The following is a 16,345-nucleotide window of genomic DNA, read 5'->3' as shown; positions in this document are numbered from 1 at the left end:
ATGGTACAGTTGAACTAAAACTTTACCAAAATCAAAATCATTAAAAGTAATTCAAGAAAATCTCCAATTAATAAGTACATATTGAATGGCATACAGTTTAATACCCCATAGTATATAGATAGCATTTCTTCTGGAACCTGTAATGTTTGTTGGATAGGAGCTATTTTTCCTTAGGAATGATTACCAACAGGATAAATAGCTTCAGGCTGTTTATCTTCATTTTTGTTCATCCCGTTTTTATGTTGCTTCTAAAATTTTGTAAACTATCGGGCCAAAAAAACAGGCACTTGTTTCGAACTACACAGCTTTTATTTCCATTTAAAATTAGTATATTAAGATATCTAGAAGGTTTCCATTTGTGGCATTGATTCCATTTTCATCAGAAGGATAAATATAATTTTAGTATTGAAAAAAACATCAATAATGATATAGTTATCAGTAACCTTGAATCTTAGGATAATATATAAAATAATGCTTCAAGAAATGAACTATAATATGTTTTTTAATATAAAGAAAAATTTTACAAAATAATAAAACAGAGATATCCATGTTTGAAATGCAGTTTTCTTTAGAAACTTAATGTGTATATGCCATATGTTCTTTTAATCCTATCTAATGCTTTAAATAAAATATTAAAATATTCTACAAAATAAAACAATATTTTTAAAGATGTTTCAGAAATGATAGCATAATAATTGCTACATCACAAGGTTTATTGCATTACAGTTTTGTTTCAACCACTGTGTGATAACTTTTATGAAAGATTGTGAATAATAGATCCCCTCATTGTGTGTATAGCATGCTACTGGTGATTCAAATATTTCTTGATCAATATGGAATCATTGGATGATTTTCTGATTATCAAGTTGAGTTAGTATCTGTTTTTATGAGAGTTTTAAGAAGTAACTTAAAGAAAAGTTTATAAAAGTACTAAGAATGTGAATAACCTGGAGGATAGTATTTTTCATTATTTCCACATTTTATTTGTGATGCTAGTAGCATCAATTGTATGATTGTTTCTCTCTGTTCTTATCAACTGCTGCCCCCCAGTGGCACAACAGTATATCTGTGGACTTACATTGCTAGAAACTGGGTTTCGATACCCGTGGTGGGCAGAGCACAGATAGCCCATTGTGTAGCTTTGTGCTTACTTACAAACAAAATCTTATCAACTTGCAACATTTACAAACATAAAATATACTTTATCATTTAATTTATTGATTCAGCTTCCTTTGTTTGTATAACATGAGTAGAAGAATAAAGGAAAATGAAAATATTACACCTCAAGAAAACCAATAGATATCATTTGAATGTGTGATTGATGAAGAGTGGCATATAAATAAATCATTATATGGACTGTGTGAGAAAACACTTCCCTTAGTATTTAAATACTTGTTTATTTTATAATATTATATCTAGATTGTTTTATTTTTAAAAAATTTTAATTTTTCTTGTACCAATATCTTGAACAGTAATCAAAAATGTTTTTTGTTTTAAATACATTAATAATATTGATTATTTAAGTTTAGTGTTTCTTCAGGGTGAAGAACTAGGTCCTCTTGAAATAAAAGCCAACAGTCTTCTTCATGAGATCCAGTCAAAAGAACATGAATGTCAAAAATTTGAACAACTTTGGCTTCAGCAACAGAAGGAACTTGTGACCATTAAAAAAGAAGTTGTAGATCAGATGAAACAAATTGATAAACATCATAAACAGTTTATTGTTCTGAATCAGAGGAAAATAAATATTGAAAGTAGGTTAATTATTTGTGAAAATTATAAAAATAGTTATTGTATCTTTGTTACAAAAGAAAGGTTATACTCAGTGTATAACTAGCTTGTATTTTAAACGTTAGAGTTGATGTTTCAGCAGTCTTTTTTCATAAACAATACAAATAACTTACCATAATCATTTTACGCCCGGCATGATCCGGTGGATAAGTCACTTGACTCGCAATCCGGGGGTCGCGGGATCGCGTCCTTGTCGTACCAAACATGCCCACTTGGGCGTGGGGCTAGCAACTCCACACCGATAACAATTTGCTACAGAAACTGCAACAGAAACACTTTCGTCGGTGAAGTGTTGTTGTAGCCCTATGTTCCACTAGGAACGACAGGAACTAAGAAGAAGAAGAAGAATCATTTTACAATTTTAATAGGAAAAAAATATTAAGGAAGTTGCAAAAATGTCAGTTTTTGGTATAAATATTTTGTATGTTTATATTGTTTTACAGAAATATCAGAAAAATGTATCAAGTACCAATGAAGATAATATTAAATATAACATGTCATGTTTATTGTATTACAGGAAGCTCATTCTGTAACATGTGTAATGAAATATTGATAACTCCTGTGTAAGTCACAGAAAATGATGTCAACATGTACATAGTAAAATTTCATATGTTCTCTCTACTATAGGTGAAATTGTTCAACAACAGAATGAGCTACAGAGTTCTCAGCAAAAACTTCACAATCTACAAAATGATATTGTCAGACTAAATTCCCTTCTACACAAAAAGAAAGGGCAGACAGAAACCCTGGAACAAGAAGTATTGCTTCAGGAAGAGGAACTAGTTGGTAATTTAAAGGTTAGAGTAGATGGTTCAGAAGTTATTTTTGTGAATAGTACGAAGAACATACCATAGTCATTTTATGGTTTTGATTAAGTAAAAGATATTAAGGAAGTTGCAAAAATTTTGATTGACTTCAATGCTCAAGGATGAGAATTTGCCAGCCAACTGCAAAATGTCTTTTGAAGCCTAAGGTATTCAAACACTTCATAAATGCACAAACTTCTTAAAGTGCAATAATAGATGATTAAAAAAGATCAGCATAGAAATAGGCTTTAACTCTTTTTGCCATTGGCCTTAATGGCACGCTCTTTTTGCTCAAATGTTTAGAATTACATAAAATAGATATTTTTCTTTTATCAGACATTATTTTTGTGTGTAAAATCACTTAGCTAGAGCCTAAATTGGACAGAGATATGATCAAATGAAACTATGAAACTGGGGGGATGGAGAAGATATACAAAAAATGTTTGAAATTGTTTTGTTACAGTTGAAACATATTAAATATCATAAGTTCTTGTAAGTTACGTTATACTTGAGAGGGCAAAACTATTGGTCCGGGGGAATTTCAAGCTTACAAGAAATCAGTCAACATCTATATAATTTTACCTTTTTTTTTTAGGAAAAACACCAAAATATCCATCATTTCTGCTGTTTAAAATACTTTGTTTATAAATGATTGGTTAGCTATTTTCTTTAGTGGAAACTGACTTGTGCAAGTATTGCCCCAGCATTTCATGAAATGACCAGTTTATAATTAAGTGGTCTAATCATTGTAATAATAAAAATTTGTATGTAGTGTCTGTCTAAATATTTCATAAAATAACAAATTTAGTTTATATTGTTACGTCTCTGTTCGTTCATTAATTAATTTTCCATAACTTCATTCCGACGAAACTTTAGCGACACAAGTCCTTTCTTAAATAAAATTGGTTTATTCTTTCTGAATGCAATTTTACCAATACACTTAATTTCAACAGTCGCTCTATAACAAACGCTAGAACGTCTCACGTGCTCGTGCTCGACAATACTCAATTACACACTCTCTGACTGCAGTTCAATTACTCATTCACTTCTTCCGTCACGTTGTGAGCATCTTATATATATACCAGACTACCCCCAATCTAGTAATCTCCCGACAATTCACGAAGGTTCGAGAAAGAAGTGGCGTGATACTAGTCACGTGACCTCGCTGACGCAACAATATGTTAACTTGTTTGTAATTTTGACTATTGGGATACAAGGTAAAGTGACAAAAGTCAAGTGTTTACTGATAATTCTACTGGATATTTAGTTGCTCAGAAAAACCTAGAATACACCAGAGTACATGTTGACCCATCTGTATCCTGGCAGCCCCCATTGGTAGGAACTCAGAACAAGCCAAAAGTTTCATTTGCTATTTTAATCCCAGAATGCTAAGTTTATTAGTCTATTATGAGACTTTTCTGATCAACTTAATAGCACTGATTTACCTGTTTTGTCACCTACAATTTGTTTTGTCCAATTAATATCTGTATTAATGCTTATATTAGTTGAGTCTAGTTTTTTTGGTTTTTAGGATTTTATTTATTAATCCCTTTGGTTTACATATTCAAATAATATAGACTGCAAGTGTTTAGACATCACTTAAAAACCTACTGTAATACAGACTTTTTTGAGGGAGATTATGACATGATTATGTGTGTATATACTTGATTAAAATTTCTATCAATTAGATTTTAAAATTAATAAATAAATTTTCTTCTCTGTGACTAGGAGAAAAATAATAATGTTAGACATGGTGTAGTCCTAAGAAACATATTAAGAGAGTATAAACTTAAGCATACTTCAAGTTGAACTATTTATTAAAGCTTGTTTTAGCACAGTAGCTCTTTAAACAATTTGTTCTACTATCAGTAATTAGGAAAATTATTTAAATTAAAATTTTTGTGACTAGTTTAAACAGTAACCTTTTATAACTTCATTTATCTGTTTTGTAAGCCTATGTGAGTTAACCTATTTTGACTGCATTTATTATGTTACATAAGCTTATATGAGTTAACGTAATAAAATAAACAACAGTATTGCTATGGACTTTGCTTTAATAAATATTTTTCGTAATAATTCAAAGTATCATGATTCACTAGTTTTAATACACATTAGGTATGTCTGCTAGAAACAACATTTCTGCTATAGTTCATAAACTCTGATTGCAAATGGTCCTAGTAATGTTTACGAAATAGAATTAGTTGATAGTCCAAATGAAAATTTTTAAATTAAGCTGGCTAGTCATTTTCCATGCCCCTCAGTGTGGGTTCCTGTATGTAATGAGGGAAACTCTCAAGGAAGGTTCTGCTTTTACAGTTTACTTTTATAGGGATCCATACATCCACTCACATACTTACCATGCATGATGACCCATGGAGGGGAGGATCCTGATGGTTGAGATAAAGTTCTTAGGACTTCTTTGTGACAGTAAGCTGACTTTATTCCACATCTAAAGTAGCTTAAAGTCAAATGTACAAGAGCACTTGACATCCTTCACACCCTCTTTTCCACCTCTTGGGAAACAAATAGGTGTTCTGTGCTGAAGATCAACTGTGCCAGCATTTGGAATATGAATTTCTGGTCTACTCCTCAGCCACAACCTCCCCATTGCAAATGTTGGACCCTTCACATCATCATGGCTTCAGCTCTACATAGTGGCTTCCCACACTTTTGCAGTGCAGAGTTTGTACACAATCCTATGAACTTACATTTCATCTCAGATAATTATAACTGCAAAGCTCTGATCACTGCCAGAGCATCCCACCTGGTAATGTGTTTTCATACCTCATTAGGCTCTGCTTTTTAGAAATAGGTAATCTGCTATTACTCCTTTTGCCTTTTGTATCCAAGCTAAGTTGACTAATATGAATCTGACATTGGATGATGCAGCTGATTATGATGATTAGCTCATCTCAATGTATGACTTGTTACCATCCCCCTGAAACATCTGAAAAAGTCAGATACTCCTTTCTGGAAGTACCAACCATTAAAGAATACCTTTCAAACCATTCTTCTGTTTCAATTTTTACAGATGGCTCAAAACAGATGACTCTTTGGTGCACAGTTTTCTTGAATGTTCAGAAAAGACTGGCTCCTTTCGTAATATCATCTGTCTCTTCCAGTTTTTCTGGTTTACTGGTCATATTGGAATCCTAGGGAACCATCGCACAGACACCACGCCCTCCACTGACGATATAATATATTTGCCTATTTCATATTTAGAATTAATGCCTGTCATCTAGCCAGTTGGAAGAAAATTTGGGGTGAGCAACATTTGCATAAGCTTTTCCAGATAAAACATACTATCATATGATTGGTTATCTCATTTGCACAGCAATCAGAGGGAGGAAGTTTTCCTTACAAAAAATCTGCATTAGCCATAGTTGTATTATTCATTGTTTTCTCTTAAAAAAGGAATGACCTGCCATGTGTGAGTAGTGTGATACTGAAATCACAATTGTCCACATACTACTTTTTTCATTGCTATAGCCACTAATGGTGGCACCATTTTAGACATATTTTAATTCATGGTATCACACTAACATTGGATAGTGTCATTGGTAATGATGGTACTGTTCAGGTTCATTGTATTTTTAAGTTTTTATAGGCCATGGACATTTTAATTGTATTTAAAAATTTATCCTTATGTCAAAAATATTTACTGTTTTGCCTTTTTATCTTCTACACCTTTCTTTTACTTTTAACTTATTTTTCGAAAACTTAAAAAAAAAGATCATCTAATGTAACCAATTGTTTGGTGCAAGTAGCTATATGGCTTTGTGCCTAAATACTCCAAGCTAACAATATGTAACAATAATTTTAACTGTATTGATATGTAACAATAACTTTAACTGTATTAATTATATCTGAAATAGATTTGAAGTGTATTCCTATTTTGAGTTTCTTTACTTTATAAAGAGCAGTAAATTAAGTAGATTAAAGCTACCAAGTATTTTTATTTGAGCTGGAAATTAAAAATCATTTGTTGATTTTACTGTTGATATTTCACATGTTCTTTTGATGTAATTTATTAATATTTTAAAACTAGTAGCAACCAGTTTTTGCATTCTCCTCCAAAAAAAAATGCTAGTTAATTAGTTTATTTAGTTTATAACTAGAGTTTATTTTCATTACACCATATATGAAGCTAATTAATTCTTATTAAATTTATGCCCTGTAATGTAAAAATTATTGTGCTTATTTGCTGTTGTGGTTTCAACAACCTGTTTTATATACTATGTTTAAATATTTTAAAGAACATTTGCAACCAGTTTTGCTTGAAACCAGACATGCTGGTCAATCAGTTTAATTCACTAGTGGCAAGTTGTGATTTAATGTAAATAGCTAGAAGCTGTGTTCTAAATCCACAATATGTAGTCCATAATTAATGGACTTTAAATGCTTTAAATGCTATGGAGATGACTTGAACATCATATGTGTAGCCTTCATCTTCCCTTTAACATATTAAACACAGGCCTAACATTTTTTTGTTTATGTTTTAAAGGATGCAGAACTGGAATGTGTACAGCTGGAAGAAAAACTAGAGAAAATGAAGAGAGAACATGATAGTTTAAAAAGCTTGTTGACTGATACTGAGTAAGTATTATCCTTAATTTTGAGCTTTTTTTAACAGGCCCCTCACAAGAAAATGGAGGACATTTTTGTTGAAAAGAAAAATTACCCAATCTGGCTTTTCTCAACTTGAACTGAAATTTTTATTGGCTAAAAAGAAGGCATTTACAGCACTCTTTTAGCACTGTGGCTGAAAAAGTGATTTGAAGTAGTAAGATGATTTAAAACCATATCACAAGCTTAATGGCCAACCACAAAAAGCATGGAAGTCTCCAAATGACATGCAGAGGTATTCAGGAACCATTTAGAACCACCTTGGTAGATATTGTGCAGCAAGCCAAGTACAATATTATGCCTGTAGCTGCTTTCAAAGTGTTCCTGTCTGCTTATCCTACTGCTGACTATCGTGATGCTTCGACCTTCCCTACTGAATTGCTGGTAAAATCGTTTGTATCTCAATTGAAAGCTAAACATAAAAAGGTGATAGCAGAAGCATAAATGGTTGGCAATTGCTTAATTAATGATGCTGAGAATGTGGCTTTATTGATGTATACTTAATTTACTCCCAGCGGGTAGACTTTAGTAGTAGCTAGTATGGAGACTTGAGGATGCTGTATTTCACTTATAAATTTATCAATTAAAAAATGAGAACTTGTCTCAAAAAATAGGTCCAAAACCACCCTCTTTGAGAGTTTCTGGATTGAACTTGATTTTAACATTCAACAAATTGTAGTGTAAAGACACCCCTTGGCTTCTAATCCATACTTATTGTTTCTATGAAAGAGATTCACATTGTGCTTTTGAAGAAGTGGTGTGTATTTGTAGCTGCTAGTTATTCACTGTATTATTATTTCTGGAAATTTGTATTAAAATCAGGTAGACTTACCACTGAAATATTAAAAGCATTTTGTTGTTGAGTTCCTTTTATGCTGTCAACAACCATGTTACTTCAAATTCTAAATGTCCTTCATGCAATGCAAGGTATACACAAACTTACCAAGAAATCTCTACTTTTCCATGTGACTTATTCCACATTCATCAAGAGAATGTACATAAGCCATGCTTTCCTCACTTTCTTGTTGAAATTCATGCTGTTACCTTTCCTCACTATGATTTCTGGAGTGAATCTCAACTACTGCTACTAATATTTCTACCAGTATCTGAAGTTTTACTCATGTAGTCTGCCTCTAGCTTCAGCAAGTTCATATATCTTTATTATTGGCCCTTTTTATGATAAACAAATTTAGGCTGTTATACATACTTCTAATTTTGTGCGCTGGTGGGTTTCACCTTCATGTGGGAACTCAATTGTGAAACAGCCACCTTTCTATTATGGTGATGATGATGCTAAAAAATTTTTTTTTGTTTAGGCCTGTTCACCATTACTGGTGAAGAGTAGAAATTTTCGTCTAAACCTAATTTTGAAGAAGCTTCTCTTGGGCTTACTTTTTTCTCAGGTATATTCGATTTTATATCTTGACCTAATTTAATTTTTCTTATATATGCAAGTGCTAATGCCTTGTTGGATGATTCAGTCTTGAATCTTTATATTTTCCACCTTCTCTTGATTTTTGGATCATTGATAATGCTTTTAAGAATCAACTAGCTAAATATTAATAGTCTTTTAATGAGATTATCTTTCTTTTTGACCCATCATCAGTTTCCTGCCCTGCAAGCTGTGAATTTATCTCTTTTTGAGACTTTCTATTCTAGCTACTTTTGTTTTCATGATTCTTTTAGTCAGGATAAAAGTTTTACCTTGCAGTCTTCCTTTGCTGCAGTTCTCACAGATGTACTTTCTATTACCATGTGGCTGTTATGTTCCTTTTGATACCTTAAACCATTGTACTTTGTTGCAATGTACGTATCTTCTGTACCTCAAATTTTTAACTGAGCTTCAAAGATATTCCCTGTATCACTTGTTTACTGGACTTTCACCCATACTAGTCTCTTGTCCAGAAGAAGAGCGCCACCAGGAGATAATTAGGGTTTTAGCATTTCAACTTACTTTTAGTAGTCATTCTTATTGAAATGCCAGCAAGTAACATTTCTATTTCCAGCTTTGCATCCCTCATTTACTGAAAACTAGATGTCAGCTACTTGTACTTGTTTCTTTGGATCTTACCTGAATGGCCAGGTGTGGACATAAGCAAATCACTCATCTGAATATTTTTGAAGTTGTCTCTGTAAGTTTTACAGACCCTTCAGTTTGGTTTTAATGTCTTTTCCTTCTTCTTATCCATTTGCTTACATACTGTGGACCAAGAAGTATCAAATATCTTTCAGAAAGGGAAAATCAAAATCGTTTATCACATTTATCCAGGGTTTCACTGTTGTCTCTTTATGAATGCAAAAAAATCAGAAGATTTGAGACTTCTCTTGACTTATCCGTTCCTGGAGATAACTCATTTTCAAATAGAAAAAGTTATGTTGTTATGGTCTTCTTTGGATGATGATGATGAATATAAAGGATGACTTTTTTCATACCCCAGTTCTTAATTTGCCATTGGAGGAAAGTTTATCAGTTCACTGCTCTTTCAGTGAGCTCAATGTATTTTCTGTTGAGTAGTCTAGTTTTACTTATCTACTCCATTCACTCCATTTTACCACACAGTTGGCTACATCTCTTGGAAAAATCATCTGTAACTCCAATTCCTGTATAGCATTAACACAGTATTTGACAAATCTGGGTTTTAGATCACCACAGTTCAAGGAACACTTTGGAGTTTTGTTCACTTACCATCAAAGACATTCCTTCTGCTTTGGAGATGATAGTTTCACTTTGTGTTATCATTCCTTTGTGGTATGCTCACAGGTGTCATCTTCAATAGACTATGCTTTTCAGTGGTGTCTGATTTCAGATCTGTTGTCATGCCTATTTATTCCATCATTCTTGTGCTTTTCCAGTTTTTGGTTGAACTGAGAGCTTACTTCAACAAGATCTCCTTTTCTTCTTCATTCTTAAACTTTTAATATATTTTCATATATGCCTTCCTCTTGGTTGAAGTACTATATTGGGGAATCAGCATCATTCTGAGTCGTACTCAGAACAATGTGTTAGAACTGTGAGCTGTTTATCATGTTTGTCTCGAATTCTCCTCCTTCTACACCATAATTCTATGTTAGATCACTAAGACAGTTGTACAGTGGTACAAAATACTTGCTGCAGTTTCTCTGCTTCTTTGGTTTCATTCATAATATGTACTCCTTAAAGCTTGTCATTTTCCTGGTGTGATAATAATAATTTTGGTAGGCTCTCTTTTTTTAGGTTCATCAGCTTTTCCCTGTAGAGTGGACCCGCATCCTTAGGTTTTCCAGTGGATTTGCGTATGTGTGGGTTGTCTGATGATTGATGCCTTTACAACATTGGACAACCATCTTTTTCCTCTTTATTGATGTTCTATTTCAGATCCAAATTCTATGGCTGTGGATACTGTAAGTCAATCTTAGGTAAACCTTCATTTTTGTTTACCTTCCTCTCCATTTTCTTCCTCTATTGCTCACCAAGATCAATTATTTTCATTACTTTGGCCAGCTCAGCTTTGATTTCCCTTCTTATGTCAACTTTCTGAATGGGAACTGGTTCCATTACCACCTTGGAAACATCTTCTTTTACAACCTCAAACATCTATTTTTGGCACTGATGTTTGACATCTTCAGCTTCATGGCTGGCTGTTGTTAAGTCCTTTGTCTGAAAAGACAAATTCTTGGCTAGAGTGGCTTGATTATTAGCCAATGTTTATCAACCCTTTTTCCCTGAAGGAATATAAATAATGTTGGGCTGCCTTCTAATGTCTGTACATTTTGTTGTCCATCTCCAACTCCTCAACAAATTAATTCTGCTTTCATGTTTTTGTTTCATGATTGTGGATTATCAACTCATTCCATAATTGGTCTCTGAGTTGCCTTATTTTCCACTTTCAGATGCTATGAAATCCATCAATCTCTTTTGTATCAGTTATTCAAAGACCTCATTTAAGCTTTTCTTCTTCAACTACCACAAGTTCCTAGACTGTCTTAAATGGACTTGGAATTAGTAGTGTTATGTTTCTTGGCTTCTTCGTCTTTTGAACCCTTGATAACTTCTTTACTTTATTATTTATCATTAGACAGAAGGCATTCTGATATCTATGCCAATGATGCTACACATACCTTATTTTTTTTAAAACTCATATACTTGTGCCCAGTTTGCATCTTCCTGTCTATATAAGAATTATGCTCTTTGGATTGTACTGTGGCTATAATGACAAATGAACTTGTACAATTGATCTGTCTTGTTTACCATGATGTTCCCAAACACCTCGAAAGTGAACTTTGAGTTACATCTCATCAAATTTGCCAATTAGTGAGATCTTTGGCATTCTAATCATAGTACCCTTCAAAGGATATCTTGTAGGCCAGCAAGTGGATGAATCTGAGTATGTTCTTGAAATTTTACTTACATCATATTACTGTCTTTTCAGCTTTTGGATTCTATTTACATCCAGTTGTGATTCTTCAAGCTAGAATTAATTCCTAGCAGGCAAGTTCTTTTCTATAACATGCTTAAACACTAATTGGATCCACACTTATATTATCAATGACAACCCAGATATTTCTCAATTCATAATTCCCAGGGTATCTGAATTTGAGCAATTATTTGATTATGAAACAACTACAACAAAATTGTGGTCTCCTTAGAATGTGAGACTACGTGTATAGATTTCTCCAGTCAAGACTCTTGCATGTCACATATGTATATCTGTGTTTTAACTGGACAAGTTCCACTCTCTAACTGGAGCTTCCTGAAAGAGTGATGACATATCACAGCTGATGATACCTCAGTGGGTACCTTTCTGACCTCCACCTGCACATCCTTGCATGTCATTTGAGACACCAATTTTTCCATACGATGTCCCATAATTCACTCAGGATTTATTTTTCTGGTCAACTGACTGGATTCATAGAAAAAACTAGTGGAGCAGATCAGCCTCAAGGAGACTGGACCAAAGTGAGGACATTCAGAAATGTATTCTTCTCAGCAGGGTACCTCCTCACTCTAGACACCCATTAATAGAATATGTTTATATAAATTAGGGTTAGGTGGCAATACTAACACCTGCTGAGCTTGCCCATTTTCAGATGTGGTCACACATGATGGCATAACAGGTAAAGCAGGGTCAGTGTGCAAAGCTTGTCCTGTACCTGTATTGGAAGATTCTTATATGGGGGTGACCAGTAATAACTAAAGACTGGATATGCTCATGAGACTAAGGCCCACTATATCCTACTCTGAAAAGATTGGTCAAGTCATGAAGCTAGCCAAGCTAGTTGGCACACAGGGAGGATTAAAAAAGACCTAGGCAAAACCAAGGATAAGCTCAGCAAATCTAGGAGCAATGGAAATACCAATTAAGGTTATTTACTGTGGTTCTGGATTCTACTTAAACTCTACTTGTTCACTTAATTCATTTGTTTTGGTCTTGTATGTTACCTACCTAAGAACCTTACTTTTGTTGAAGAACACATGTTCATTATAACACTCTTTAGTTCCCTCCTTTATTTCAGCACGAGCTTTCTGGCTTTTAGTGTTTCAAATATAAATCTATATAATATAAATTTTACATTTTTAGAATTGAAATTAATTTCAAACAGGTACTTACTTCTGATATACATTCCTAGCACCTCTCACAACTACAAACAAAGAAATCTGGCTTATGGCAGCAAAAGCAAGGCTTATGCAGAATAAGTCAAATGGAGAGTGGGGAAATTCTTGGTAAATTCATGTATACTTTGCATCACATCAAGGGAATTCAGAATCTGAATTCATATGGTTGTTCTTGGTCAGGTGGTTAAGGCACTTGACTTGCAATCTGAGGGTCGCAGGTTCAAATTCCCATCCCACCAAACATGCAGGCACTTTCAGCCATGAGGGCATTATAATCTGATGGTCAATCCCACTATTTGTTGGTAAAAGAGTAGCCCAACAGTTGGCAGTGGGTAGTGATGACTAGCTGCCTTCCCTCTCATCTTTCACTGTTAAATTAGAGATGACTAGCACAGATAGCCCTCGTGTAGCTTTGCACAAATTTCCAAACAAACCACACCATATGGTTGTTGACAGCATGAAAACCATTCAACAAGAAAAGGCTTTTAGCATTTCAGAGGTAAATACCTGTTTGAAATTAATTTTAATCCTAAAAATGTAAAATTTAAGAGTTTATATAGATATAGTAGTAATATTTTGTAACATTTCCATTAAAACTCAGGAAAGTAAGTTGTGGATATTAGTAAACCCATACTGATAAATTTTTAATACTTTTTTATGTAACATGGAATTTATAAAACATTTAAATATGTAAAATGAATAATTTTTGCAAATACGTGATAAAAATGAATTATCCACAGTTTAAAAATGTTTGTTGTTAAGACAGAACAGAATCTTCATGCTGGTCATACATACATGCATACAGATATATTAACTCAGTAGTTCTCGGCCTGTTGTTGGCTCAAAGTATGTTCACAACCCTTTAACACATTCTTATGACCCAAATTTATATTGCATTCCATGGGTTGAGATATGCTGTTTTAAATTATATGGTGTTTGATGCCATTACATTTTAAAGTTATATGCTGACATGTAGACATGACATTATTAATTGTTTTTAGTGTCTAACAATTAGCATATTTATTATTTGAAGCCAAAAAAAAAACTTTAAGTTTTTACTTGTACCAGACTTTGCACATAAACATGAGTCTTTGTCTACTGTTGATATCTGTTCTTGGTGGATCCATTGTTCTTTGATCTAAGAATCAAAATGTTTTGATAATAGCTAGTATTAGAGAAAATATTTATGTGGTTTGAAGAAGTATTTTTATTTCTCACTGTTTTGTGATATACTGTAAAATATTGAATTCATTAACCATTGCCTTTCAGACAAGAAGTCATGTTGTGGGAGAAGAAGATGCAAATGTCTGAAGAAACAAAGCAAACCCTCTCATCAGATGTGCACTTAGGAGAGATTCAAGAAAGGAAGAATGAAATTCATCAACTTCAAGTGAGAATTTTTGTTGTTTTTACCACAATGATACACACAAAGAATTATCTGCACTTTGTCCACTGTTCATTTTGCACGAGCTGCCTTTAGTTACGTTTTTTCATTAAATTATGTCGCTAGATCTCATCACACACATGGTAAAGTACTTCACTTGGATGTCTAATTTCAAAACTATTTTTAAAAGTGTTAACTACTACTACTACTACTTTTATTTTGTTTTGGAGCTTCTAATAGATTCATCTTAATTTGTGTTAAAATAACTTTATTAAATGAAAGTTATGAAGTTAAAAGTTGCTAATTTAAATGTGACTTACAGAAGTATGAGGAACAAATTCATAACTTGTTACTTTCTAAACCTAATAAGTATTTTTCTTCATAATTTTGTAGAAAATACTGCTAAAACCACAGTTTTTTGATTAGATATATCATGGGCAGTTAAAAAGAGAACAAGACAAGCTGTTGGCCAACTTGGACCGGTCTGTTTCAAAATGGGACATTATTGCCACTAAAATAGACATCCAGGCAAAATGTGGCAAGAAGCAAAATTCAAAGATAGTTATACAAAGAAAATTAGAAGATGTGTTACAGAAGATCAAAACAACTAAAAAGGTGGATCGTGTTTATTACATGTACTGTACATTTTATAAGCATGTTTTTTATATATATACAGCCGCCTATCATTATATATTTGCCTCTTCTTTATGATTCTTTTGTACTTAAATTTTTGTGATCAACATACACAGACATTTTTATTCTAATGAGGACAAAAAAAAAGATTAAAATTACAATATAGATAAATTGGAAAACATAAAAGTTTTTATTGGTATTTCACTACTGTATATAAACAAATTACGATGTATGAATTGCATCACCAGTTAGTTCCTTTCAATTTTTCATGGTATCAAAGGCAATAACGCAACTGTAAGCCTATTTATTTAAGTGATATGGAAAGTTTCTTCAAGAAGGTCTAACTACCATTTTTTGCTCCAGTTTATCAAACCTTTTCACATTATTTTCATCTGTCTAAAGTTTGCTTAAATAATCTTAAACTAAGTAGCCTGTTGAAATAGACATTTTAAGGTTAGGTGTTATGTTCCTCTTTATTCCACTTTTTTCTCATTGGCAGGGTCTAATGAAAACTTATTAAGAGTAATTGTTTAATAATGCAGTAATTATCTTTTCTGTTATTAATACATGTTTCTTTATTAATCCTTTATAGATATCCTTACCTTAATTTATTCTTATGATAAGTTATTTCTAACATTTTAAACTTTAATTACACCCAGTGTTGTTTTGTTTTGCTTTTTGTACTGTATTTTTTGTAAATAACGGTTTGTAATTTAATCGTATATGTGGGATGATTTAAGTTTTCGTATACTAAGTACTTATTATTAAATAATGTGATAAATTGTATTTAAACTTGCTTCAGAATCAAGTAACATTAGAGAAAGAGCATCAAGGACTTAAGGAGCTATATTCCAGTCTAAGAAGACAGTTATCCATAGAAGAAGAAGGTCTTCAAAAATATGATGATGAGCTTGTGAGGAGAAACCAACGTTTAAATGAATACATTGAAGAAAAGTATAAAGTAAGTTGACAGAGACAGTGTGATTTCCCAGTGATATTGTGTATCTCTATGTAAAGTGGAAAGTTTAAAATTTGTGATTTGTTATTACCTTGTTACAAACTTAAAGATTCTGAAATATTTTTATCATAATGGATACATTTTACCGAATTAGAAAGTAATACAAAACTAGATGACAACAGTCACTAATAGTAGGTACTCATGTCAATTATTTATACTTCATTTAAACCATTCTTAGTGCCATTAGATTGCATGATAGGTTTAAAAGATAGATTTTTTTTTAATGTACATTACATTTCAAATCACACACAATTTTAGATATAATCCAAATACCTCATTTTATGTATAACAATCAAATATACAGTGTATGCCAAGTTATCCATCCAAATAATAAAATGTCATAAAACAAAACGTGTGAACATAAAGGTATTGAAACTTTTAGTAGTCCTAACTAATAACACAGGCCTGTGAATTTAAATTTCAAAAAGTTTTTTTTGGTTTGAATAATTGATTTTCCATAATTCAGCTACTCAGATTTCAAAAATAATATTCAT

General features: G+C 32.6%; 1 protein-coding gene across 4 annotated transcripts in view; it reads left to right on the top strand.

Annotated features, from left to right (window-relative positions):
- The window catches only part of LOC106469021 (coiled-coil domain-containing protein 40-like), a 56,686-nt gene that overhangs the window by 34,459 nt on the left and 5,882 nt on the right, over positions 1 to 16,345 (top strand). For all 4 annotated transcript variants that reach the window (XM_022397418.1, XM_022397417.1, XM_022397419.1 and 1 more), the window contains 6 exons: positions 1,541 to 1,754; positions 2,419 to 2,588; positions 7,102 to 7,193; positions 14,086 to 14,206; positions 14,627 to 14,815; positions 15,636 to 15,794. In XM_022397418.1, the coding sequence (XP_022253126.1) occupies positions 1,541 to 1,754; positions 2,419 to 2,588; positions 7,102 to 7,193; positions 14,086 to 14,206; positions 14,627 to 14,815; positions 15,636 to 15,794 (945 nt within the window). The remainder of the gene's footprint in view (positions 1 to 1,540; positions 1,755 to 2,418; positions 2,589 to 7,101; positions 7,194 to 14,085; positions 14,207 to 14,626; positions 14,816 to 15,635; positions 15,795 to 16,345) is intronic.

This window comes from Limulus polyphemus, unplaced genomic scaffold (assembly GCF_000517525.1).
Source record: "Limulus polyphemus unplaced genomic scaffold, Limulus_polyphemus-2.1.2 Scaffold3266, whole genome shotgun sequence".
Classification (NCBI taxonomy): Eukaryota; Metazoa; Arthropoda; class Merostomata; order Xiphosura; family Limulidae; genus Limulus; species Limulus polyphemus.
The sequence above is the reverse complement of the archived record's forward strand: the minus strand, read 5'-3'. Positions and strand labels throughout refer to the sequence as shown.